This window comes from Excalfactoria chinensis, chromosome 1 (assembly GCF_039878825.1).
Source record: "Excalfactoria chinensis isolate bCotChi1 chromosome 1, bCotChi1.hap2, whole genome shotgun sequence".
Lineage (NCBI taxonomy): Eukaryota > Metazoa > Chordata > Aves > Galliformes > Phasianidae > Excalfactoria > Excalfactoria chinensis.
Window position 1 is genome coordinate 55,819,691 of NC_092825.1, and position 26,654 is coordinate 55,846,344.

General features: G+C 39.0%; 1 protein-coding gene across 1 annotated transcript in view; it reads left to right on the forward strand.

Annotated features, from left to right (window-relative positions):
* PKP2 (plakophilin 2) overlaps window positions 1-25,104 on the forward strand; it is a 40,306-nt gene extending 15,202 nt beyond the window's left edge. Inside the window, 9 exon segments of the mRNA XM_072340131.1 lie at window positions 666-873; window positions 6,129-6,306; window positions 14,126-14,243; window positions 15,839-16,000; window positions 17,432-17,605; window positions 18,205-18,358; window positions 20,537-20,726; window positions 21,703-21,790; window positions 24,220-25,104. Of these exon segments, the coding sequence (XP_072196232.1) occupies window positions 666-873; window positions 6,129-6,306; window positions 14,126-14,243; window positions 15,839-16,000; window positions 17,432-17,605; window positions 18,205-18,358; window positions 20,537-20,726; window positions 21,703-21,790; window positions 24,220-24,288 (1,341 nt within the window). The 3' untranslated portion in view covers window positions 24,289-25,104.
* The last annotated feature ends 1,550 nt before the right edge of the window (window positions 25,105-26,654 follow it).

The window sequence follows — 26,654 nt, forward strand, 5'->3', positions numbered from 1 at the left end:
CCCATTTTCTAAAAATTAGACACTGAAGAGTAGTCTTTGTTACATGTGGGATTCAGTAGTTGACTAGCTTACAATGTTTAATTGTCTACATTTTGAAGTTAACTATTCTTTTCTCAGTATGCCGCAGATAAGTACTAAGTAAAATGCATTCTTACTTAATATATATTCACCACATGCACAGAAGTTGACAGGGAAAAATATTATTTTCCCACCAGTCTGGCTGCCGAGGAAAAAAACAAAACAAAACAGTTTGGCACATCAGGAATTCATTACATCCAGAAATCTCAAAGCTCTTTATGAGTGTTCCAGAGTTAAATCTCAAATATCCATCTCACCAACATGGAAGCTAAAATACAGAGCAATCAAATGTCTTGTCAGAAAGTCAAATCTGTGGCAGAGCTGGAAGTGATTTAGCTTCATTCTCTTGCATTAATTACTAAAATATGATTCCTCCCTTAGTTGTGGATTTAACTGTGAATCATACATAAGCCCAGAGGTTAGCATCATGCCCAAGTGATTAATGCTCTGTGATTTAAGTGTTTCAAATGAGAAAATGAAATAAATAAATAAATAAAGATCCTACAAAAATGCTTAAATTTTTGGCAAGGGAGAGATGGAGTGGAATTTGTCATTATCACTATCTAACCATTCTCTGCTGTTTTCAGGTTTTCTCACTTGGTGGTATCCCCAAACTTATACAGCTTCTTGATGTTCAGAATGAGGATATTCAACGAGCAGTGTGTGGTGCTTTGAGAAACTTGGTGTTTGAAGACAATGACAACAAACTGGAAGTGTCCGAGCAGAAAGGGATTCCCATCTTGCTCCGTTTACTCCGAAACACCAAGGATGTAGAAACTAAAAAACAAATAACAGGTAGTGTTTTCTGTTCATTCAAGCATGAAGTGCTTTAAGTAGGACACAAGTGCTTGACTGCATATTTAGGCCAATGTTTGGTGACTTAAGTACAAGAGCACCGTCACCTATTCTAAGTTCTTAAGGTGAGATTCCAAAGTCATTACTCAAGACCAACAGCAAGAAAAGACTAGGAACTGAAACCCTCTCTCAAAGCTTCTTCAGAAAAGATGTGTCTGTGTGTTTGTGGAATTAAATTTCTTAATTTTCTAGAAAAGAATAACAAATTCTGTCAAACTTTATTGATGAACTCTGCTCTGAGCAGTCCCAGAGATGCCTGGGATCATATTTTTTGCCCTCTACAGCAGCTTAGCCCTCCCTGTGGTTCTGGGAGTTCCCTTCTGGAGTCTGTGTGAGATCTGTCCCCCAGAACTGTCAAGGATTGGGTACTGCTTCCTTCTTTAAACTCACTCACTTGTAGCTGTTTGTACCCCAGAGTCTACCTTCTAAGACGACTGACAAGAAAATACTACCACAGGAACACCATGCTTCCTTTGTGTGCAAGAGAGAATTGCTTTACTACCATTTGGTTGTAAAGATAATAGCAATCAGTGGAGTGACCTACATTTATAAATCAGTTTCTGTGAGGGTTATATCCTCATCCTTTTGATTCCAGTTTCCACGAGGAATTGTTAAAAATGAGTAAGGCCCATTGAGATTTTGGAGGAAGAGCCCTTTGGAACAGAAACCCCATATTACATATCTTGTACATTACTGTAGCATTAGGAATGCTGGGGGGAAATGGTTACCTCTTCTCGCAATAAAACTGTGATTATTGCCCTGTTGGCTTTTCAGCAGCCAGTTAAGAAATGCTCACTCCTTCATCCCTGCCCTCCTGTTTGGAGGAAATCAGCTACTTGTGACCCACATTCATTTTATTTAGTATGCAAGGGAAGAGCTGGCTTATATTATATAACTGTAGGAAAACATTATGAGTAAATGAATGGGGATTTACTTTAAGTGTTCTCTAAAGGCAACAGGAACAGAAGCTATTAAAATAACAGAGCTTAAAAAGATACAGAAGGTGTCAAGCAGCCCTGCCTCGAAGCAAAGGCATGTAGAGACCTTCTGTAATTCTGCATTCTTTTAAGTATTTGAACTGTGCTCCCTAAGCTGTAAAACAGAGTTTTGTATTGTTGGCTTTTTTGGTTCTGTTCTATTGCTTTGCATTTTTCGAATGTCTTACAGTTTTTCACGTTTGCCACATACAGAATTGGGTCATTAAGTAGTTTACTGCATAGTGCATTGTCTTTTTTGTGCATTTACACACCAGAGAGGGGAGCAATGAAAAAGATGACACCGTGACCAGTAAGCTTTGCTCATTTCTTGTTTGTCATTTCTTATCAGACCTCTGACTGTTCTTGCAGGAGGACTTGCATGGATATAGGTACTGTGAGTGTTACTGTCTTTTTTCCAAGCCCAGTGCAAACCTCTGAGTGGGTAAACTCCACTGAACAGCAGTTTCCTTGGATAGTTGGTAATTCAACTACAAATTTTGTTCTCCCTTTTTCATTGCCTTTGTCTTCCCTTGGGACTAGGAAAATATCATAACTATGCATGCAATTGCACAACAGTATTATAACAATATGCTTCCAGGAATAGGTTGATGTAGATTCTCCTTCAATGGGAGAAGCCTGCCTGTCTTTCCACATCATACTCATTAGTTACCAATAAATCAGAGACTTCCAAAAATGTGATACGATAACTAGCTGAATGTCTTCCCCAATAAGAGATCAGTAAAATGATCTTGGTACCTGATAATAAACTGCTAAACTCTCATGAGAGACTCCTGTACAAGGATAGAAAGCATGTAATACTCATTAATAAAGAGTATTAATAAAGATGTTGATGCTCAGCAGATAACAGTTTTCTGTTTCCACTACTGTGGAACAGCCTGGTACCAAAACACCTGATAATAAAGAATTTTCTGGAGATAAAATTTTTGTGTCCATGATACAAAAGTTTTCTCAAACATTGATCAGTACAACTCAGAATTATGATCTTATGCTTGTGCACATGAGAAAATACATCTTAGCCTTAGAAGCTTATCTTTAAGATCAGCGAGTAATTAGCAGCAGAGTTGATACCAATGTACCTCTGCCCAATAGTAAGCTATATCATGTATAGTATATCTCAAAGAATATTTTGAAGGCCTGTGTTTGTTTTCTGGCCTGGCTGTTCCTCTTGCTTTCTTTTTCAACATAAGAACTAAGAAGTCCCAGGAATATCAGGAAAGCACGATCTCTCAAGATCAAAAATGTTACTTCTTTGTGGTGACTCCACCATACATATCAACCTGCAGCTTCACTTTGTGGATGCTCCCATGTGAACATCAGAAATGCTGGTCCAAGCTAACTCAGTCTGAGGTAAACAGCATGCTTTGTGCTGTTATGTGAAAAGACTGAAAGCAGTGAAAATATATGGGGGTAAAGGCTGACTTTAGCAAGTGCTGTGTCTTGCCACACAGTCTGTGCATTCCAGAAGAATGCACAGAATGCACCAAACCAGTATATACACTGAAGCGGCTTTGTGCATATGACAGTGGTCTGAAAACTGCCCTGTCCTAGTTTGCCTATTGCCTATGTGCAGAAAAGAGCCACCAGGTTTCTCCATGCAAATCCTGTGCTTTATTCTTAGGGAGAATGAGGCTTCCACACGATTGCATTGACTGGGTTTGCTAGTTTCTTCAAGTCTCTGATATAGCTAAAGTAAAGGAGCCATAGGCTTTGTCCATTGTTTGGCCTACAAACTTCTTGCATATCTTTTACAAAAGGAGTGATTCCTGAGCAATGAGGGAAGATGTCACTTTGAGACAGTGCAGGAGCCAAGAGAGGAATGGCATTTTTTAGTGTTTAGTGAGCACACTGAGGATCAGAAAGAAAAATGGTTGAGGCATGAACAAAAAAAGATGAACTTTTGAAGGTAAGCCAGATGAGCCTCTAGGGAGTACCTAACCTCTTGATCTTGTTATCATGCAGCGCAAATCTGAGAAATGAAAGAAAATTCTTTCTACAGGGAAGGTTACTGCACAAACAGATCTGTCATAAAAAGAAAAATAAATTTCAAAGTATACCCCACCCATTTTCCCAAATAACCATCTAAAGGAAAAAAATATGCCACTATAAATACATGATAGCATATAGATGCAAGAAAAGAGACCACTTTTAAAGATAGTTATAAAAGTGAACCAATTCATTCAAAACCAGAATGCCACTGAGATAATCCTTCTGACCTCAGTGAGACAGTGCCTGTGGGCACAGGTCGGATTTGCCAGAAAATTTACAATGTGAGCAACATTCAGATTCTGTTCTGACAATTCTGACCTCTATTCTAGGTATCCAGCTGTAATTCAGAATGCACTTGTTCCTTCTAGTATGGTATTCTGTCCTTGTGCCTACACATTTGTGCCGTTCTGTCTTAACATGCTTCCCCCAATAATGCCCTTTGGATTGCATGTCTGATTTCCTGTAAGCCTTACTTATCCCTCAGGAAAGTACATTCTTCTTTTTATCCCCTAATTCAGAGGTTGGAGAGCTGATCCCAGAAGAAGGAATGGCTGCTTCTGGCTGGGTTTTGTTTTGATTTTACTATTGCTCACAATAGCTGTAATTAAATTCAAAGTGTAAGGAGATACAAAAGAAACATTTTTTTGTTGTGAGCTGATGAAAGAAACGTTCACTAATACCCTGATACCCTGCCAGTGTTTGGAGGAGGAGGTCTTAGAGCAGCAAGTGGGCGAAACAATGAATGCCTTTGTAAGTGAAAAGCAGAAATACATGTCTAGGGGAAGGCTACTTTAAAAAGACTTTTCATCTGCTGGAATAGAACAGAAGATCTAATCAATTTTACAATACTATATTGGATATTTGCTTCAGTGTTTGTACACTGTAAGTAAACAAAGCGTGCAGTGTTACTTAATCATTTGTTTAGTGACAAATATGTGGACAGTAACAGCCAACCATTGATTGAGCTTAATTTTTCCCTTCTATGGGGAATTTTGCTATAAAGTGTTCGAGAAGCATGGTAATGGACATCTCCAACCTTCCAGCAGATTCCCAAAGACCTGTATACTCACTGTTTGGGCCTCACATCTACACCCTTTTAAAGTTTATTCTCCAGCTTTTTGGTGGTACTTGTAAGTGCAGCCAGTCTGCCAGACATCTAATAGCGATAAATTCCTCCCTGGAAACATATAAATGATCATGGGCATTGGAGGTTCTTATCTGTTTCATTTGTGTTATTTTGGTGATTGAGATAGCTGCAAATTGGCAGTGTGAGTACAGAGCAATGGAAGACCATTCTTTTTAGTCAGACATTAGACTATATAGAGTTCTGCCTCTAATACATGGATGAGTACATCCTCTCTCAGTGCCACTTCCCTTTGGATCAAAGTCCCATCACTCAGGAAAAGTTCACTCCCAGAGTTGCAGTACATTGCCATGAATGTACTCAGACAACTATCTGCATCCACCGTGAGGGGAGTTTTATGCTAGGAACTGCTTTCTTTGTGAACCTCATACAGCTGCAGGACATGGTCAAAATTAATAAGTGGTGCAACAGTGAACCTTCAGAGCTATTTATTTATCTTTTCAGTGTTAAGGTAAAACTTGTGCTGTGCCCTCCAGTCATGAAAGTATGTGACAGTATGTCCAAAAGCTCTGTCACTTATCTGCTCAATGGGAGGAAACAAGAAATCAAATTCCTTGTACATTCACTATTTTTTTCCCATTTTTTCCATATCCATATAGAGAGGAGCCATATGGATCAATAGGCACACACTTCAGACTTCAGCAGTGTTCAGTCCAAGAAGTACTACTTGAACAAAGAAACTCCACAGTGTAGCTCTGTTTGACACTGTAGAGTCTCTTAGACAAACTTACTATGGCTAATTGCAGTAGCTCAAGATAAAGGAAGAGCACAATAATTTAGTCCACACGTGACTGAATGCCAAAATACTTATCTCATGAAATAAAAAAGCCTCCACATTCTCATTGGAGTCTCTGAAGACTGAGCAGTGTGTAATTGTGTGTGGGAGGGTGTTGTGCAGTGTTTTGTCATGGTGGCTAGTGAACTCTAATCAAGTCCTTCTGTTCCTCTTGAGGATGTCAAGAGCCAGACAGGCTCTTTTACTGATTAATTTCAAGAAGATTGAAATTAGGTCTTTCAAACTGAGGGGGGAAACTTTTGCCATTCTGATTTTATTTTGGATATTGCAGGTTTGTTGTGGAATTTGTCTTCCAATGACCAGCTGAAGCACCTGTTGATTAAAGAAGCCCTGCATACCCTGACAGAAGCCGTTCTCATCCCTTGCTCTGGCTGGCCAGATCGAGATTACCCCAAGTCAAGTGTTTTACCCGACCCTGATATCTTCTATAATGCCACAGGATGCCTAAGGTGAGCAGTCAGTTCACAAGTACCTAAAATAAAGTGATGATAAAACAGGCCTGCATACATGCATTTTCTTGCTTACTTTGAACTGTGATGGCACCAAGAGAAAAGTTTGCATACAGATTGGTAAGTAACTAAATTAGGAAAAAAGTCACTTTTGAATCAAAATTAGCCACATCCAACTTTTTGCACAAGTTCAGATCTATCAAGGCCCGGCTGCAGCCATGCAGTGGATGAATAGAATTACATCTGTGCATCTACCACTGCAGTCAGCTTCATGAACACAGTAGTGATTAGAACAGATAAGCATAGTACGAGAGACTGCTAAGGTAGACCCACCCCTAACTGACAGAAGTAGAAAAGTCTCATCTTTAAAACAGGATACGCCTTTAAAAATAACAGCTGGTTAAAGTGTGGCCCTTCATGTCTCTCGTGAGTTCAGAGTCATTGCTCTTTAAGTAAATGCAATTGTGAGTATCAGAAATACCTGCCGTTTGTTTACATGGAATAACATAGTTGGAAAAAAATTAATGAGTAATGATATAAGTGAAGGCATGGCCTAAGTTTTATATCCTTTTTTAGTAAAGTACGAGGAATTAAGTTCAAAATTTAGAGGCTTGGGAAACTGTCTGGTTTTCCTTGTACATAAGTGTTTTGCTAACATGTCCAGCAGCAGAGTAATTGTGTTGGTAAGGTATGAATTTGTACTGGGTAAATAGTTCTTTGTCTGACTCATAAGTGATTTCAGAGGAGAAAAGGCTTGTTAGAGATACAAAATACTCATCAATAAGGTATCTTTTTCTGTCAGCCCACCAACTAACAAATAACTTCAGGTTTAATAATTAACTTTTATCTTTCTTTGATAGCTCAAAAACAAATACAGAGAAACATTAACTACCCATAATAAAATCACTCTGGTGAGCGGTGCTGTCTGTGAAGAGAAGCAGATCGTCTTATTCATATGAATTTGCTCCAGCTGCATTTGTAATGTAATAAAACAGTCTGGTTGGTTATGCCACTTTATACCCACTACTACTTTGGACTCCAGAGCTGACTCTTCTCAGCAAACCAGCATATGGGATCACAGAATTACTCTTAGTTTTAATGTGGTGTTACTCTTTCAGAGCTTGTTGTAGCAACTTGACATTGCTTTTGGTATATGACAAATAATGAGTTGCAGTAGCTGGGTTATTTTAAATCGAAGAGAAGTAGATTCTGAACGTACCTAACTCTGTAAAGAAAGTTACTAGGGCTGCTCTAAAGCTGCAGATCTACGGCTTTAATGAAAGTCTCTCAAATTGACCTTTGCCCAAAGATACATTGGCTATTGAAAAAAATACAATGTCTGTGTTCTAGTCCTTGTCATTTTTAAGTGCTCAGACACTGTGAATTGTAACTGAGAGGACAATAAGATCTTGAAAATGCTCAGGTAAAGTTGGTCTGTAGGATTGCCAACATACTTTATAGCAGAAAATAGGTTTTAATGAGGCTTATATTTGCACAGACCAGAAATACAAGGTTTTTATATGAATCAATTTGTTTCTCTTTATTCCCAGAGTACCACCAAAAGTATTCTTTGCTTATGTACTATTTAAAAATAATATATTTGCACAAAATCTGTAAGAACAGCATATTACAAAATAAAATATATATATATATATAAAATAATAATAATAATAATTAAAAAAACAAACAAACAAAAAAAAAACAAAAACTGTGCACCGAGGGAATGATGGTACTAATAAAGATGTTTAAAGAGTAGGTTAATGTGCCAGAGTATAAATCTGTAATTAGTCTTCCCTTTTGTAATACTAACATGTTTGTTGTGCATGTTGATAAAGTTCATAGCCTGCAGCTCCTATTACAGAGTAAAAATAGAACTTTGAAGTGCATACATTATGCATAGTACAGTACTTAGGTATAGAAGAATGCCAGAGTTTCTTTTCATTGCCTGACAGAAGTCAGCCACAGTCCAGATCTAGCACTGTCATCTGACACGGGTGCCACATGCTTACTAACTTGTTAATTAAAACTCCTTTTAACAGCGATTCAGGACGGAAAGGGAATCCACATCTAGCAGATAATATTGCAGATGCTAGTGCTGGAATGAGTGAACAACCAAAACACTCCTCATTCTGCTAACCAGTAACTGCAAGACATATTGTGGAGTCCCAGACTTCAGCTGCCTGGGTCTGTACATTCACTTACTGATAAGGAGTTGGACAGATTTGTTAATCCCATTCTCTAGATCTGCTTTTTGTCCTAAGGCATCGCTTCTGACAGTTTCACAGAAATTGTAGGTCACAGAACTTTATAGATCAAAATGAAGCTGCATACAACACAAAATTTAGCATTGACAGTTAGAATAAATGATGGTATTTTTCAGTCCAGAAATATGATAATCATTGTGCCCTGATCAGGTGGAGTAAAGCAAATCAAAAGACTACTCTGGTTGTCTGACACAAGCCAATTTAGTAAAACTGGTGTATTAAACTTCAGACTTTTTGCAGACAAGACAACTCTTGCTGTCTTTTGCATAATAGTACTGTCTCTTGTTCCAATAGGAGTGGGTTGGCTAGGAGGAGATATTTACCTCCTCCTCCACATTCTTCCTTCCTAGTCTAAAAATGCAAGACGCCAAGAGCGTGCAGGATATATGGTTTTGAATATTATTATACAAATGTTTGGGATGACTTTTCCTGTGAATTAGAAGGAAGGCTTAGTAGAAGGATTTCTATTATACTTTGAGTGCTGATAATGATCTCGTTATGTTTTTTCCATGAAATACTTATTCCAAAGGTTCTGCAATGCATGATATTTCTGTTATTCAGGGACAGAACATGATCTGATGAAGCTGCTGATGGAAACATTATTCTGGGTGCTGTCTTGGAGAACTGAACTTTCCAGAATTGATGTTTACAGGTTGCACTTCTTCCTGCAAAGCATTTTATTTTAGGCACTGGAGCTAATGATTACAACTGCCATGTTTCATTGGAGTCCTCCTTTAAAACTGCTCTTTAATTGGACTTTCCTGTGGCCCTGTGTGCCTTAATGTGTGCTTTTCAGACAACCATTTTCAGAAAAGTCAGCTAACCATTGCTCGTGGTTCCCCAGGAAGTAAAATAGATACAACACTTCATTTTTCATCACTGTTTTTGTCCTGTTGTCTGTCCCAGATCTATTTTACCTTTGACAGTGACCCATAGAGAATGGAAAGCTGTAGACCAAGAAAGTGCTATCACTGCACTTTAGACCAGGAAGCTGCATAACCATCTCATTTCATTTAATCAGAGATAAGTAAGGCCAAAGCTCTTATTATTGGTTGAGAGTGTAATAATGGCAGCTCAAGCTTGTAATGGAAGGTTCTAACTGAAGTTGTAAAACAAAGGACTAATGATAACAAGTCTTTGAAGCAAGGCCTTTTGCAACAGCATTGCCACTCCTTTAGGTTTATTTCCATCCATTCTTATCTTCCTGTGTCTATTCATCAGTCTGCCTGCTCCCCCAGGTCCTGAAAGGAATTTTGTTATTTCCAGACAGCAGCCTGCAGCCTGGTGCCTAGCATTACTGCATAAACCTATAGATTCCTTTCCTTCCATGCTGCACTTTTAAATCATGTAGGGAGCAAAAGGAATAGTTTCCTGAAGTAATTCAGGAACATCATGAAACAATTCAGGAGATTATTGTCACATAATTGAGTTAAATTCAAATTACCAGTTTTGGTAGAGTGAGACCCAGGAGCAAAAGCCACCCTCATATCAGTAGCCTGGATCATTCACAGCAATGCAAAAGCCTCTTCCAGTGTCTGCCAGTGTGTGACTCAGTGCTGGCTTAAAGGGAAAATCCCTTTCATTTGGTTGAGTTTGTAATGTAATTGAATATGTTATCATTCTGTTTGTGTGGAAATCGTGTTTGATTTTACTGTGTTAAAATTCTTTGTGCTTACCTGACCTGGATCATAAAATATTTCTGAGTAGAGAACTAGCTGACCCTCCATAAATGCCACTGAAACATGGGAAAATGACTGTTTCAGTCACAGATAAAGTTACACTGTGCGTGGTATGAGGTGAATGGGGCCTGTAGATAGTTACATGCATCCACTTTAGTGTGCAGTACAGTTCAGGCACATCACCAGGATTAGGGTACTTAAGCATGCCAGAAGTCAGAGGTTTTTAATGGCTAAATTATATCAAAACTTAAGTTCTAAGTCACTCAAAGGAGAGCATTCCTACAACAGCAGCCTGTCTCATGTTGCACGTTCCCAACTATTCAATACTGACACAAGACAGAGGTGTCAGGAATTATGTAGCACAAGAGGTTTTCTACAACAGTACGTTTGATCTTGACTCCAATTCTTTTTGTCCACAGATGTATTTGTCTCAGTATACTCTGATGAAATGCAAGGAAAACAAACTTGCATAGCAAGCTTGAAGATTTTTAGGTAGCCCTGGGATCTCACCATGAGGTTGTCAGGAGCTGCAATTCTAAGCCAGCCCAGCCCAGAATGGCAACTGCCCAATTGCTCAAGTGATGGAAATTTCAGGGCCTCCAGGAGCTCCACAACAAGGGAGTTAAACTCCTGAGCTCAGAGGGGGGTGCCGTATTTGTCAGGAGCCTCAAATATTGGGAAGGCAAGATTAAGTCAATTTTGCAGTTTCCTAAGTGAAATGTTGCCATTGTTTCAAAATTATTATTATTATTATTATTATTATTATTATTATTATTATTATTATTATTAGAAATTAACTCCTGTATGATGCTACCCAATCCTGAAAACCAAATCTGGCCCCATTCAAAGTAAAGTGGTTCCAACTGTAATTGAACACTTTGGAGAGTAGGAGCTCTTCCCAGTCCACGCTGTGGTAATAAGGAGAGAGAGGGAGGTGGAGAACAGCATGGCCATATATGTATGCACACATGCGCAGACACGCACAGTGGTATCTCTGGATAAATAGTTGAGTGCCAGCAACTCAAGGAAAGCAGTTCAGTGATTCATTTCCTTTGTGGAACAGGGCAGTGCCTCACCTTCATGTTCTTGTCTGCTTCCTGAGCTATGAAGCTGTGTGCCACCCCCCGTAGGCATGCTAGACAGCAAGTACAAGTGATGGTTTTTCCTTGTACAACCATTCAGGATGATGATAATTGTCTAAAGTTCAGTGATTTTTGTGCTGTGACAAGATGAAGTGCCATATCAGCTGAAGGTCTTCAGTAGGGGAAATTCCACACTTATCTTTTAATGGTATTTTTAGTCTGTGCACCTCAGAAACTATTTGTGCTATGCACTAGAAGAGCATGTACATTTCTGTCAGCATAGCCATGAACTGTTGAAAGGACGACATGACTCAACCGTGACATACATAGGTAAAATTGAATTCCAAACTGTTGCTGTATTGAGGAATCTGAATATTAATTCCATGATATGTAATTCCATAAGAGCATGAAAGAACTCATACATAGGAACCTTGTTAACAGTATGACCTAAAGTAAAGCTGTAATTACAGTGCATTAATATTTAACCTAAATATGTGATTCCCAGGAGGAGGGGACAAAACTGCATTGGCAGTATGTAGAAAATATCATGTTTTATTATCACAACCCACGGGAAAGTTTAAAGCTGTGCCTTTATGGCTTTGTCATTAATAACATTTTAAGCTGTTGTGTTTTTCAGTGGGTAAATAAGAGGGTAAAGCAAGCTCCCTTAAATTATTTAAAGAACATGACCCTCTTTGTTTGTGATAGATACTAACACAGAGCTGGATTTAATGGTATTTCAAACAAAGCAGGAATGTGATACTGTATGCAGCATTTTAGCCAACAGAGCAGCAGGAGGCCAGAATAATGAGGCCAAGATTTATAATTCCAACATTCCATAATTCAGAGGCCGTTCAGTTGTAAAAGTAATTATACCTCAAAATGAAGTGTTGTTACTTCCCTGATAATCAGTAGCTTATTTTGAGCCAAACTTCAAGCAGGAAGCGTGTCCTTAGCTTTTCAAGGGATTTTAAATGGCTTTCATAATTCATCTCTCAGATTGTCACGAAACAGAAATGTGAGCAGAAAGTAGGACATATAGTGTCTTCTTTTAAGTCTGGAGGAGGCAGACAGCATGTGTAGCAATGCCTGAGCCACTGTTGTAGAATAGCAGAAGACATCAGCAGAGAGTATCTGGCATTTCCCTCTCTGGGACTGAGCAGTTTCTAATGTCTTCAGCTTTGTCTGCCTAGGTGCCAGCAGCCAGAAGAATGCCCTAGGAAGCAGTGCGTTTTTAACTCTTCCTTGTCCCTTCACATCTCCTCTGCTGAATGCTGCAGGAGCAATGGGAGGCATGTGGGCAGCAGAGGCATTGCGCTGACAGTGGTTTCAGCTGGTTGGGGTAACTGTTCACTGCAAGGAGTACCCAAGTATCTCCATAGAGGTGCACGAGGAAACATTTGACAAAGTATTGGCAGGATTTGATAGAACTCTTCTGAAGAGTTTGTCTTTTCTATGTGTCTTTTTTCAGCAGGCAGCGGGAAACAAGTATCAGTAGTAATGGGTCTGTAGTCCTCATGAGAACGTGAAACAGAATGGCAAAAGTGCAAACTGAGGAACGGTGCTCAGCCACTATGAGGACCCTCAAAGAAATGAGGGAAAGCAGAAAGGAGAAGCACCATTCCTATGAAGAAAAGCTGAGGGAATTTGTTCAGCCTGGTGAAGCCTCTGAGGAGACCTCATTGTGACCTTCCAGTATGTTAAAGGGAGCTTATAGACAAGATGGAAGAGTGATATTATGGACTGATAGTGATATGACAAGGGGGAATTGTTTTAAACTAAACAAGAGGAAATTTAGGTTAGATATTAGGAAGAAATTCCTTACTCAGAGGATGATGAAGTCCTGCCACAAGCTGTCTAGAGAGACTGTAGGTGCCCCATCCATGGAGGTGTTCAAGGCCAGTCTGGATGGGGCAGCTGAGCTGCTGGGTGGCAGTCATGCTCAGGGCAGAGGGTTTGAGCTGCATGGGCTTTCAACCCAAACCATTCTGTGACTCTGAGATCCCCATTGTCACTAGCAGAAGATTCAGTATTTACACACTGCTTAGCTGGCAGTGACTACAGTCACTGTCTGCCTTGCAGTGCATTACTTGTCTGCTTGCCATGAGCTCAGTCTGCAGGCTCATCTTTCTTTCCCTTCTTTCTAACAGCACATGGGGTGTCTGGTGAATTTGGTCCCATAGCTGAAATCAATCATCTTCAAGTTGAGAAAGTTGGGTTTACTCTGCGGTTCATTTACAAGCACAAGAACGAGCTTAGGCAATAAAGAAACAGCTGTTTCCTGTTTTCCAGAACTTTTATAGTTTGTGTGTAGATGTTGCTAAAACTCTCAGAACTTACATCTGTTGGTGGGTGATCAAGAATTGGTTTGGTTTAGGTAAATGTTAAAAGAAGACTTCTTTTGAAAGGAAGTTTTCACAAGTACTTTGGTAGTTTGACATAGCCAGTGTCATGGATATTAAAAACACAGCTTAGAGTGGAATATTTGGGGGAAGAAAAGGTTCAGTTTGTTTGTTTAGAGAAGATTACATCGAGATGAAGACTGGAATTGGGGCATACCTTATTCATCCAAACACAACAGCTTGTTTTAATTTGTTATTTGTTATTGTCTGGGAATGCACTAAAATTGAAGTTTTGTTTAACAGAATCTCATATTATTGTACAGTCCTACAGAAAAGAAGCAGTCATCCTTAACTTTGCTATTTTAAGGTTTATCTGGAAAAATTTGTCAGATAGGCAAAAGAAAATATCTTCAAGTAAATCTCTTCTTACCGGTGTATTTCTTCCTGCACAGAAACATGAGCTCTGCTGGCCCAGAAGGAAGGAAAAAGATGAGAGAGTGTGACGGTTTGATTGATTCTCTTGTGTATTATATTCAAGGAGCTATTGCAGACCACAAGCCTGATGACAAGGTATTCTTCAAGATGGAAGGTCTTTTCTTAGGAGAAATCACCGAGAGCAAGTTTTTGTTTCAAAACCAGCATTCAGAAAGAGTTGTGATATAGCTGCCAAATTTATACTTATTTCCAGTGCTCTTAGAACTGCTACCAAATATGAAAGTTCAAAAAGAAGTTTTAAAAGGGTTTTTTCTCCCGCTGTCTGAAAGAATAACATACCTTGGCTTTAAGAAAACAGTCTTAAGGATCACCACAGAGAACTAGAAACATTTAAAGATTCAGGCATTACTTTTTTTTGCTTGTTTAAGGGAGCTAGCTAGTTTAGAAGTTTAAAGGATTAATGTGAGCACTTTCTTGAATAGGATGTGCTACATGTTCCTTGGGAAATGTAGAACCTAAATCTGAGTGGTGAAGTAATTAAGAGTTTATGTCATTTAGAATGCAATGCGTTGTCCTACATTTTTTTGGAAGGTAAGCATTCAGCCCAAGCCAGTAACTGAGAGGACATGGACAATTCCAAAAGATAGGTTTTCTCCTTCTCTTCCTCCCAGCGCTGACTGCAGATGAACCCTGAATGCTGCTTAGACTAGATGTTTGTCTTTTAGCTGGGTGAAGTTAGGTGAGAAGACCAGCAGCCACTTACGAGGTTAACCATAGCCTGCCAGGCACTTCTAATGTGCCTGCTGTAACTTGTGCTGTGTACTGGTAATTACTGTGTATTTGTAGCTCTTTCCTGGGATTAGTTATTTGAGCTTCTCCATCTCCCTGCAACCAGAGCCAGTAGCTCCAGGGAGAATCCAACACATAAAACTTGTACCAAGAGCTCCCTACTGCACTTTGTCCTTAAACCACTCATCCCTATTTTTCTTTCAAAAAGTGAAGAACTGGTAATAAAACTATTTGCCACTGAACTCATCATTCGGAAATTGTCAACCTGACCTCAGTCATGCCCAGAATCGTAGAATCACAGAATCATAGAGTGGCCTGGGTTGAAAAGGATCTCTGAGATCATCTAGTTTCAACCACCCTGCCATGGGCAGGGTTGCCAGCCACCAGACCAGGCTGCCCAGAGCCACATCCAGAAAGGCACATCTGATATTTTTTTCTTTCTTTTTTAATGGTATTCTACCACAAAAAATTAAAAAATAATAATAAAATAAACAAAAAAAGCAGCTGTATCCTTTGGAAAGATACAAAGCTTTCCTTTTGCTGACACTGACTAGGTGTATATGTGTTCCTTTTCGCCCTTAAACTTCTGTGCATTCCTTGGCACACTTCTGGTCTGTGCTAAATAGCATGTGCACAGACAAATCCCAGGTACATTCAGGAATTATAATGTCCCAGGATCGTTTCCAACAGACATGCACCATGCTCTGAATGCAAGTCTTGTGTGCCAGTTGGCCTGAGTGCTTAGGAACATCTCAGGACATGTTTAATTTCTCGGCGTAAAAGCACTCTTGTGGATCACTGGCATGAAAACTAGCTCATCTTTAAACCATTATAAGCTATGCAGTTAATTGTTTAAGATCCAAAAATGAAGTTCTTTGTGTATACATGCCCCTTCAACACATGCCATTGCTTCCAAATTTTCTATTCTTTTGTTATTTTAGGCCACAGAAAATTGTGTGTGCATTCTGCACAATCTTTCCTACCAACTAGAGGTAGAACTTCCTGAAAGCTATGCCCAGAGCATCTATATACAAAGAAGAAATATTTCTACCAGTGACAGAACACCAGGCTGTTTTGGAACACGGAGCAGAAAAGTGAAAGAGGTAAAGCACATGTTTTGCTAAATCTCATTTTGTTAATCAGTTGTAGCAACTTCTGGAGGATATAAGGCTGTAATCTAATTAGGTTGCTTCTCTGTTGGTGATGCATCTGGTAGTGTGACACTCACCCTCAAAATGTGAATTTATCGATGGCTTTTTCTAACATCCATGATCTCATTAGATGTCTGATGGAACAAATGACAATCACAGTTTCATTAGTTGAGAAATACTACCTCTCAGCTTCATTACCTGGTGGATCTTACTGGTGTCTGCACCATGTTCAGCAATTGTGCAAGTGTCCTACCAGTGATTGGATATTGTAGCACAAGGTGATTTGCTTTCTCTGTGGCTTTCGGACTTCTTGCAGATCCAGCTGGAATTGTTGGGGAGAAAAACAGATACCAGGAAGGGAAATAAAAGAAATAAAAAAGAAATAAAAGGATTTATGCTCCTCCCCCATCCTTTTTTTTTTTTTTTTTTTTTTTTTTTTTTTTTTTTTTTTTGCTGGAGTCTGTTCCTTTTTCTCCTGTTCCATCCATGATACAGCTTTAGTGTGATATTTCCCCTTCAGCTCAGTCCCCAGCATCAATAGCTAGAGATGCAAAGCATCTTCCCCCTCAATAATCTCCCATTTTCAGATGGAATGGTCAGTACAGTTAAATATTGGAATTTTACAGGTTGCCATTATTGTTCACAACTTCATACTTGTTGAGGAGCTTAAAAACCTAAAGGAGTGTGAACATGGACCTTCTGGTCATCATTATTTCAATTCATGAAAGTGAAACAAAATCAGACCTGCTCTTAGACTATGAAAATAGGGAAAATACAATTATTGCAAATTAAACATACTTTAATCAGTCATCAAAGATATCCATATTCCTATGACAATACTGTAGCAGTCAGTGCTCTTGGCTATGTGCTTTCAGATACCAGGATCATCTCTCCTGGGGAATAAGTCATCAAAGAAATGTTCTCACATGTGAGCCTACTGGTAAAAATGATTGTTCCATAACCAACTGCCATGTTTGAACTCATGTCACTGATAATAGATCATGGGATACTATATGAGTACTTAGTAACAAATATCCTAACATACGGTAGTAAAAATGAAAGTATTCTTTACTTTCAATTGCAGCCTCTGATCTAGCTGACAAAAATGGTAATGAAAACAAGGACATAAATATTTATTTTAGAAAAAGAACTTGGATCAGCTTTTAGTTCATTTTTAGACCTTCGGTTACTAAAATATCAGTGACAATACAACAATAAATGTCTGTCTTAAAATAATGTTCACTTCCATTCACATGAAAATTGTCTGTAATGAGCTCCGCAAAATCATCTGGTCATGGAGTTACAAAATTGCTAGTTTAGATTGTGATGCATTATGTCATATAAGGTTACTGGTTCTAACAGACAATCTTTTTACGTGTTTAGAAGCAGCAGGACACCCCGCTACCTGAGGAAAAGAGCAATCCCAGAGGTGTGGAATCACTCTGGCATTCCACACTGATTAGGATATATCTCTCCTTGATAGCAAAGAGTACCAGAAACTATACCCAGGAAGCATCCCTGGGAGCTCTTCAGAACCTCACAGCCGGCACTGGACCAGTAAGTCAGCTTTGTTCTCTTTCTTGTCACTTAGTTCTTGATGTAAATGCATAGACTTTAGGGCTGCAATTGCAACATGCTCACAGCATGGAGCTCAGGTAACTATAGGCAAATCGCTGGCTTCCAGACACAATCAATGAAACTGAAGAACTTTGAAGAGAAAGTCATAACCAGCACTGTAGATATTTCCTGCTTGGCAAATAGGAGGATCACTTCTTTTCACTTCGTGTCCACATCTGGAATTTGCTAATCCATTGCACAGTGAGGGAAAAGTTGATGCTAAAAGAGTGAAAAAAAAGTGAATTTGTGGAATAAAAATGGTCCCATAGAGAGAAGAATTCTTTGGCACAACTATATATCCCTTTCATGGTTTAGAAATTGATGACCTATGTTATGTTTTGGCTGAGGAACTGCCCAAAGAGTGTGGGATGCTTGCAACTTCTTTTATATCACCTTCCTCTTCTGTTTTAGCTCATACCTAGCTCCAGGTCTAAACTATCTAAAATAGACATAAAATGGTACGAAGAGCTTACTGCTGTTGTGTCTGGGGCTATACATTCATGATAATTACACATTCTTGCCAAATGCCTTTATAACAGATGCCATTTGCAGTGGCCCAGACTGTTGTTCGGAAGGCAAATGGCCTTCCAAGCATTCGAACTATGCTGCACGTAAGCCACCCAGCAGTAAAGAAGACAGCAGTCTCACTGCTCAGGAACTTATCTCGCAACACCTCTCTGCAAAATGATATAGGTGAGCAAAGACTAATGTTGTCTCTTGGGCTTTCTTTCTCTGCCTTCCTTACTTTAACCTTTCCTTCTTCAAAAAAAACCAAAAACTGGTATGTGAATGTTAACAGTCATTTACATTGATTGCTTGACTCGTTCTATGAGATTGAAAATAAGGGTTTTGTCTAAGAATGACTCTAACCTCAAGCTTTTTCTACATTGTGTTCTCCTCATCAGATACTTCCAATGATGTTATATTCAAAGTAGTAAAATATACATAGATACATATGCATAGATTTCTTTCACCTAAAATAGGATAAAGGTAAGAAGATGCAGAGTTCTCTGCTGCCACAGCTATGTAATAGGACATCCCTAGTTGTTCTAAAGAAGACCATATTTTCTTCTTATAGACATAACACTTTGCAAGCTTGCTGCTTAAAAGGTTTCCCTGCAAAGTTAGAAGATCCTACAGGGAAAACAACTATTTCTGAAGGGTGTTATTTCTAAAATGTTATGTTTATTTTCCCATCAGAAGCCATTTATATTCTGAGTATTTTCATTTCTATTTATATTTGAATATTTTTCTTACTGACCGAATAAATTCACATCATTTGTTGTCCTCTTCTGTATTCTTACCGAAGGGAGAAGAGGAAATTACAGGCATAAGGCTGATTTGTGGAAGGAATTAGCAACCAGAATTCTGCAGAAGAATCTTCTGGTCACTGATTAATCCTTAGAGAGCATTCCCTATTAAAGAAAATACAACAGTATTTTCAAAATACAACTGATTTCAAAAGGATAATACATAGGATGTTAAAAATTACAAGTGGCGAATCCTCCAGAAACAGAGGATTAGCCTGTGAGGAAGAGGTTTCCTTAGGGTTTTTCTTAGGGAAAAAAACATCTATAAAGAAATGTGGAAAAGGCAGAATAGCATGAAACTCTGGAGAAAGGTGCTTAAACTTCACTGTTGTTTTATTGCTTTACCCACAGTAGTGAAAATGGGGGGGATTTCAGATGAACCTTTCCTCGGTGAAAAGGAGTTCTTTTTTACTGACTTGCAGATTCAAGTCAAGCTCTCCAATCATTTTGGCCAACGGAAAGGAAGGAAATAATTTTCCTAGATAAAAGCGTTTCTATTCAGCAAGCAAAATTAATGTTTGATTTCAAATTGAGATAAGTTTCATATAAAACGTATCTGGAAATAAAATGATTTTCAGACTTTCTGAAAATCTCCTTACTTGATTTATCAATGGAAAAAAAAAAATGAACTATCATGTCAGACGTAGTTGCTTTGTCTGATATTTATCATAGCAGGTGGTTTATTCACTTTTAAAGTCTTTATCTGAACTGTATGCAATTTAATCTCATCATAAACAAACTTTGTCACAAACTAGAGGCAAGAACAGGAGTCAGAGTGAGCAAAACATTCTCAGTATAAGTGGCATGCTGAGTGTTGAGGGCCAGTATGGCCTCACACTGAATAATTCCTTCCCCACATGCCTGTAGCTACTTCCCAGTGATGCTTCTTACATCAGGAGCAGCTGGCTGCAGCCTGTTGCTGACTGCTGTAGTTTTCTTCATCAATTCTGAACATGCACCAGTTTATGTGGCATGGTTCTCCACGTTGTCATAGTCCTCACAATATACATACAACATACACAATGTATATGGCTTGTAGAGTCACATACAGTTTGGTTAAAATAATGAAGTGTTCTTTAAGGAGGAGGAGACTTCCATATACAAATTTCTTCTTAAATAAGTAACACCTACAGGCATAGAAGGTTCAATGTGTGCATCCCCGTATAGCCTACCACTGTAATATGCAACTTTAAAATCAATTTGTAGTCACCCTTTCTCAGTTTGCAATGTACTACCAAATCCATGTTTACCTTTAAACACTCACATTTCCTCAGGAGGTGGTAGCCTCCTGCCTGCACTCACCTAATGACTTCATTGCAGTACATCAAGTATTAATGTATTGTGCATAAGAAGCAAAATATGTATGATTTTGTGTGGATGCAACTTACCTTAACTGTGGGGATATAATGCAGCTATGAGATAATCACTCTTTTTGGGGAGCAAACAGCACTGTGATGAGCAGTAATGGGAGGATTAATGTAGGAATCCTAGGTAGGTAGTAATGTAGTAATGTCACTAACCAGTTAGTAATGGAGTTTTCTGCCTGTCTTCCAATTTCCAGCTAGAGAAGTTTTGCCTGATTTGGTCTCAATACTTCCTGACTATGTCCCAGGGTCTGATATTGCCAGTGAAACCACAGCTTCAGTCTGCTACACCTTATACAATTTGACACAGAGCAGTTCTCACAGTGCACGGCTTCTCCTAAATTCTGGTGGCCTGTCAAAGATCATTGCCATCAGCATGAATGACAGGTAAGATGGTTGAGAAGCCTTCCCCTCTCCTTCCTCCTTTCCTTCAGGAAAAAGAGACAAAGAAAACTGTAACCTTTTCCACTTGGGATACCTCATCTTAAGGTACAGGACAGATTGAAAATGACAGCAAGATGAACAGAATTACATATAGTAGAAACTAAAGAAAAATCTCTGTAACATCTGTTCCATTTACAAAGGAATATGCTGTGTTCCAGTTCTTTAAATATCACCTCCAAAGATGATGGCACATTATCGATATTCTAATACATATAGTTGGCAGGCTATCAGATTTTATCTGTCCCCCCCCCCAAAATTTCTGTATTTCCTGGCCTTTGTAACACAGCCCTGATAACCTTTAAACTTTAGCACAGGAGTATATTTTATAGAAAAGATGGAGCCATATGTAAAAATTACTTATTGAGTTTCATTTTAGGTATAGGTCCCGAATTTTCTTTAATAATTCTTTAACATTTAATCACATGCAACCAATATTTAATCAAAATAGAATAGTGATTTACGAATAGGAATAATTATTCAGTTTGCCTTTTTTTTACAAAAAAGAAAGAAGAAATTCATCTCAGTAAAGGAGGCCTCATGAGGCCCTGAATAACGTTAATTTTCATCTAACTAATGAGACATTTTAACTGCAGGAAAGATCCTTCAGAATAGTGGTTATTCTGAGGTGTATTTTCTCAACTGAATTTGAATACTATGACATGCTGCAAGAGTAAGGCTACGGAGTACTTAATTTCTCTGTAATTTTGAAGGAGAAATGAAGTTGAGGTGTATGTTTCATTTTCTTTACTAGTGAGGACAGCGTGAGATTGCTAGAATACCTAAAGAGCAAGAAAGCATCATTTAGAAGGATGGAAACAGAAAAAATATATGAGGTTATAGTATCTGAAGTCTCTACATGCACTGTGATTCAGAAGTGGGAATTTAAATGTATTTTATCATTCTTTTTGCAAAATTTCAGTAACATGTTCAGCAAAGCTAGTAAGGCTGCTTCAGTCCTCCTCTACTCCTTGTGGGCACATACTGACCTCCACAATGCTTACAAAAAGGTAAGACCTGTCTTATAGCAAAGACATTTAATTTGTCATTTCAGCTGTAGATCCCTCTCGTTTGTTCCCTGGGGCCCTTAGTACTTCTGCAGTGTTTCTTGGTAGGATTTCAAGGGGTTGCTGAACTTGGTGTTTCTCTTACTTGTGTGTAGCAGGGTCAGCAGGTCTAGGGAGATGATTCTCCCCTTCTACTCTGCTCTTATGGGACCCCACCTGTACTACTGCATTCAGTTCTGGGGCCCTCAGCATACAAGGAACATGGACCCATTGAAGCAGGTCCAGAAATGAGCCACAAGGATGATGAAAGGGCTGGAGCACCTCTCCTGTGAATATATGCTGAGAGAGTTAGGATTGTTCAGTTTGGAGAAGTGATCTCATTGCAGCCTTCCAATACCTAAAGGGGGCCTACAGGGAATCCAGAAAAGACTATTGGTAAGAGTAGTAATGGTACAAGGGAAAACAGTTTCAAATTAAAAGAGGATACATTTAGATCAGATATTAGGAAGAAATTCTTCACTCAGAGGGTGGTGAGGAACTGGAATGTGTTGCCAAAGAAGACCCCCATCCCTGGAGGTGCTCAAGACCAGGTTGGATGGGGCCCTGGGCAACCTGATCTAATGGTAGATATTCCTTGCCTATGGCAGGGGTTTGGAACCAGACGGTTTTTAAGGTCTCTTCCAACACAAATCATTTTATGATTCTATGATAATCCTGCACAAGCAATGAATGATCTTCAGTTTGCTTATCAGTGTTCATATTCTCTCCCTTTCTGGTTTTATATGCAGTAGCAAACCTAATGAGGGATACTCCTGCTTCCTGCTAGAGCAACCAGATATTGAGAAGTGATGCTCAGTAGATCCATCCACCACTGACCAAACCAGTATGACACAGAGGGCATAAATGGCCAGAAAAACCAAAGGAAAGGCAACAGCTTCTTATTTTAAACCCAGTTTTATTCTCCTTGTTCTCTGTGCTGTCTGAAAGCCCAAGTGTTAGTTACATTCAAACAAAAAGGTACAGCCAGGGAAAGGTTTTGCAAACATACGATGTCATAGTCAAAATCAAACAAAAAATGACCAGTGTGAGTCAGCCAGCCAACAAAACAGCTTGTTTCTTTCCTTTGGAGGCTCTGTACCTCCTGTTTCCAGGCACAGCTGGGTTGACTTCAACTTGCCTCCAACCTGCCTTTCAAACTCTTTTCATTCATCATTTGCTTGCAGCACAGGATATCTGTCACCTAGAATTCCCAGTAACCTAAAACGATGCTATTTTCAAGCTCTTGCTTTTAGCATATGTACGTTAGCCTTTTTAACAGAGGAACACTGAAACTGAAGTCTTCTAGATTTTAAAAAAAAGAGAGAGTAAGCAGAAAAGCACAACAGTAAGAACTGTAGATTTTTTTTGTTGAAATTTGCTCAGGAAAATTACTTAGCTTATATCTCTTTACAGTCTTCCATCTTACTCAGCAGCATGTTGTCCTACAAACAAGAAGTCTGTATTCAAGAATAAGGGTGCTTGAATTGTGCAGTAATTCATGATGGCAGGAATTTTCTGAAGCCGATTTTGTTCTGGATGTACATAAAAGACACATTTGTCCAACCTTATTTTTAAAAAATGCCAATTCCTTGCTATTTCTTTGTAGATCAGGTCCCAAGGAGATGCCAAGTATAGCACTGAAAGCTGCAAGCCACCTAATGCATAGACATTTTTGAAAAGTCAATCAAATAAGCAACATAAATTACTTGTTCAAATGAGACTAATCTAATTATGAGGCATTTTGGCACTGTCCTATACTCTTCATTGGTATAAGGTTAATCTCAACTGACATTAGTCATCTAAGAGTTATGAGTTATGAGAACTGGAGCTAGAGGAATAGGCTCCCCATACATTCAGTAGAGAGAGTTAAGAAGCTCCCCTCAGTGATTCATAGTATCATAGGGCTATCCCAGATTGGAAGAGACTTACAAGGACCACAGAGTCCAACTCCTGTCTCCTCCACACAAGATAACTCAGAATCCAAACCTTGTGTCTGAGAGTGTTATCCAAGCACTTCTTGAACTTAGCATCTTGAGGCCTGATCCATGACCTGGGCAGCCTGTTCCACACCCACCACCCTCTGGTGCAGAACCTTTTCCTAATACCCAACCCAACCCTCCCCTGACACAGCTCTGTGCCATTCCCTTGGCTCCTGTCACTGTCACCATAAAGAAGAGATCAATTTCTGCCCTTCTATGAGGAAGCTGTAGAATACCCCCTCACTCATCTTAGACTGAACTGAGTTACTCTTGGGAGATATCTCTTCAGTCTCTGTTGAATGCAGAGGATTCTACCTAGACCCCTGCTATGGCTCCATACCTATCTTTTAGGCAGGTGAACCTTTGCAAAGTCAACACTGAAGATAATGAATTATTCTTTCTTTCATTCCAAAGGCTGATTTTAAGAAGACAGATTTCGTCAATACCCGGACCACAAAAGCCTACAACTCACTAAAAGATTGAATCAGATCACAACGTCACAGAAGACATATATTGATTAGTGTAACTGTCCTCATGCAGCTGGTATTCCTGTGAACCAGGAAGTATTTCAGAAGAAAGAGGCTGATTTATAGACTTGAACAACCTGTGATAGCTGTCCTGTGTTTTCTAATTTTCATCACGTTGTTGTCACTGTAGATCAGTATATGAATAACCAAAAGCGGGTTCTTCAGGACATTTGAGGTGAAGTTTCATCTAGGTTTACCACTACTCGGAGTTTCAGATGACCGCCTTTAGTCTACCAGACATTTATGCACAGAGGTTTGAAATGCCGATTGGCGGCAAATACTTTTTAGAATGTTTTATACAGATGATAGTTTTCTACAGAGGGTAAGCATCAATTGCACTGTTCAAGACACATAGTAATTTTTCACTCTTTTGTTTCTTCACACATGCTAAACAAGAATCTCCAGACTCTGTGAGTGTGCACAAGAAGCTGTTTCACTACCTGCATTATAAAAGCACTAAGGAAGTTAAAATGAGTATTTTTCTATTACTTGTATTCATGTGCTCACTGGTTCTTAAGCCTCTTTCTTTCAAGATTTCATCAACAGCAATAAAATCAATTTTACATAGATCTGGTTACGCCTGGCTCTCATCATGCTCCTTCAAGTGGCTGTTGGAATTGATAACTGTGTCCAGAAGGGGTTTTATCTAGACACAATATGTCAGATGCTTTGGGCTGATCCATCATTCTTTGCTAATTGCTGGTGATTCAGTGATTATTTTAAGAAAATCACATTTTCAAAACAATTCTGTTGATTAAATGTAGTAAAAGGAGTGGAGTCTTGTCTTTATTTTTGAAGAGAAAGATACATGAGGATAGGAGCACTGCTGCTTAAGGAACGCATCTGATCTTGCTTCATATTCTCTTAGTTGAAATCATCATCCTCCCTACAGCAAATACCTGCACTGTGATAACAGAAGGACTATGTCTGCACATGTGAGAATTGGTAACAGGAGACCAATTCCTAAGTACCCGAAGACTGTTCCTCTGGTGTGATCTAGGAGAAGAAAAAGAAGTGTTAAAAACTGCCTTTTCTAGACAGTAGTTAACAAACCAGCTGATAGATTGTCCATTAAACCAATTGGAAATAAATACATAAATACATAAAGCTCTGTGGTTTGGATTCTGAGTTGACATGATCTGCCATTACAAACCAGAGAAGCTAAGCTGTGTTGCTGGCACCCACAACTGGCATATACATTCGCAAGCCCTTCTGCAAGAAAGGAACCTGTGTTGTGCCTCCACCCTGAACTGCTGGCACAGGAGCTTTTGAAGCTGTTCCAACCCAGAAAGAGATGTTTAGTCATTTAGGACCTCACAGAGGAGAGGTCCATTCATTTCAACACTTCTACTCGAAGGTTTAATCCCCACTATAAACTTAGAACCAGCAGACTGTGACGTTGCATTGTGTCCTAATGTATTTCTGGATATCGGAGCTAAGTTATGCTTGGAGATGCACATATTTCTTGCAGAGTTGCCAAGAAGTCACACACTTGCATTCAGAACAAAACAGCCTGGAAGTTAAACAACCAACCCTGTTTTTCCAGCAAAGGTCATTTTCACAGGTCTGTTAGTCCTTTGCATTTGCTTTGAATAACTCAAATCAAATGTGTTCCTGTAGGAGGTTTTAAAAATACTATTGTCCTTTAAGAGATCGTTTATTTCCAAAATACTCCAAGTCCAAAAACAACACAGGGGAACTTACAGCACCTCGTATTGAGGACAATGGTTTTATAAGTTTTGTAACTATGACCGAAAATGGAGAAATAAAGTCTAATTTTTTCTTCTAACTTGCTAACCCAAGTAATGCTGCATATACTGTGAGTGAATAAAGACTTGACAAGTCTACTTTCACTGCCCCAAAGGTAGTGGTACTGAAAACTGATATACAAAGAGCAAACATGAAGACAGAGTAGCATTGGACTGAAGAACTGCAGTTTAAGGATCAGGGAGGGGACTTCTTTTAGAACTGGTTTTATTCTGTGCAAGTCACACACTTAATAATAAAACACCAGTGCTGTGCAATTGTTGATGTTCAGCTTAGACTAACTCTCAGTGTGAGGGAAATAAGAACGAGGGTAATTACCAACTTTCAGGGTTGTTTCTACTGATAGTGTCTCTTTAAAATCTCAGCGGCATTCAGAAGTCACAAAGAGGAATGTCGGGCCTGGCAGCAGCTGAAAGCTATAAACAGGGATGAGGAACAGTGACACACCTTATGACAACTGATCTCCTACTTGCAGGCAATCAAAAACATTTCAGCAGGATGCCAGAGAAAGCAATGAATGTTAGAGAAATAATAAAGTGTACTCTAACAGAAATA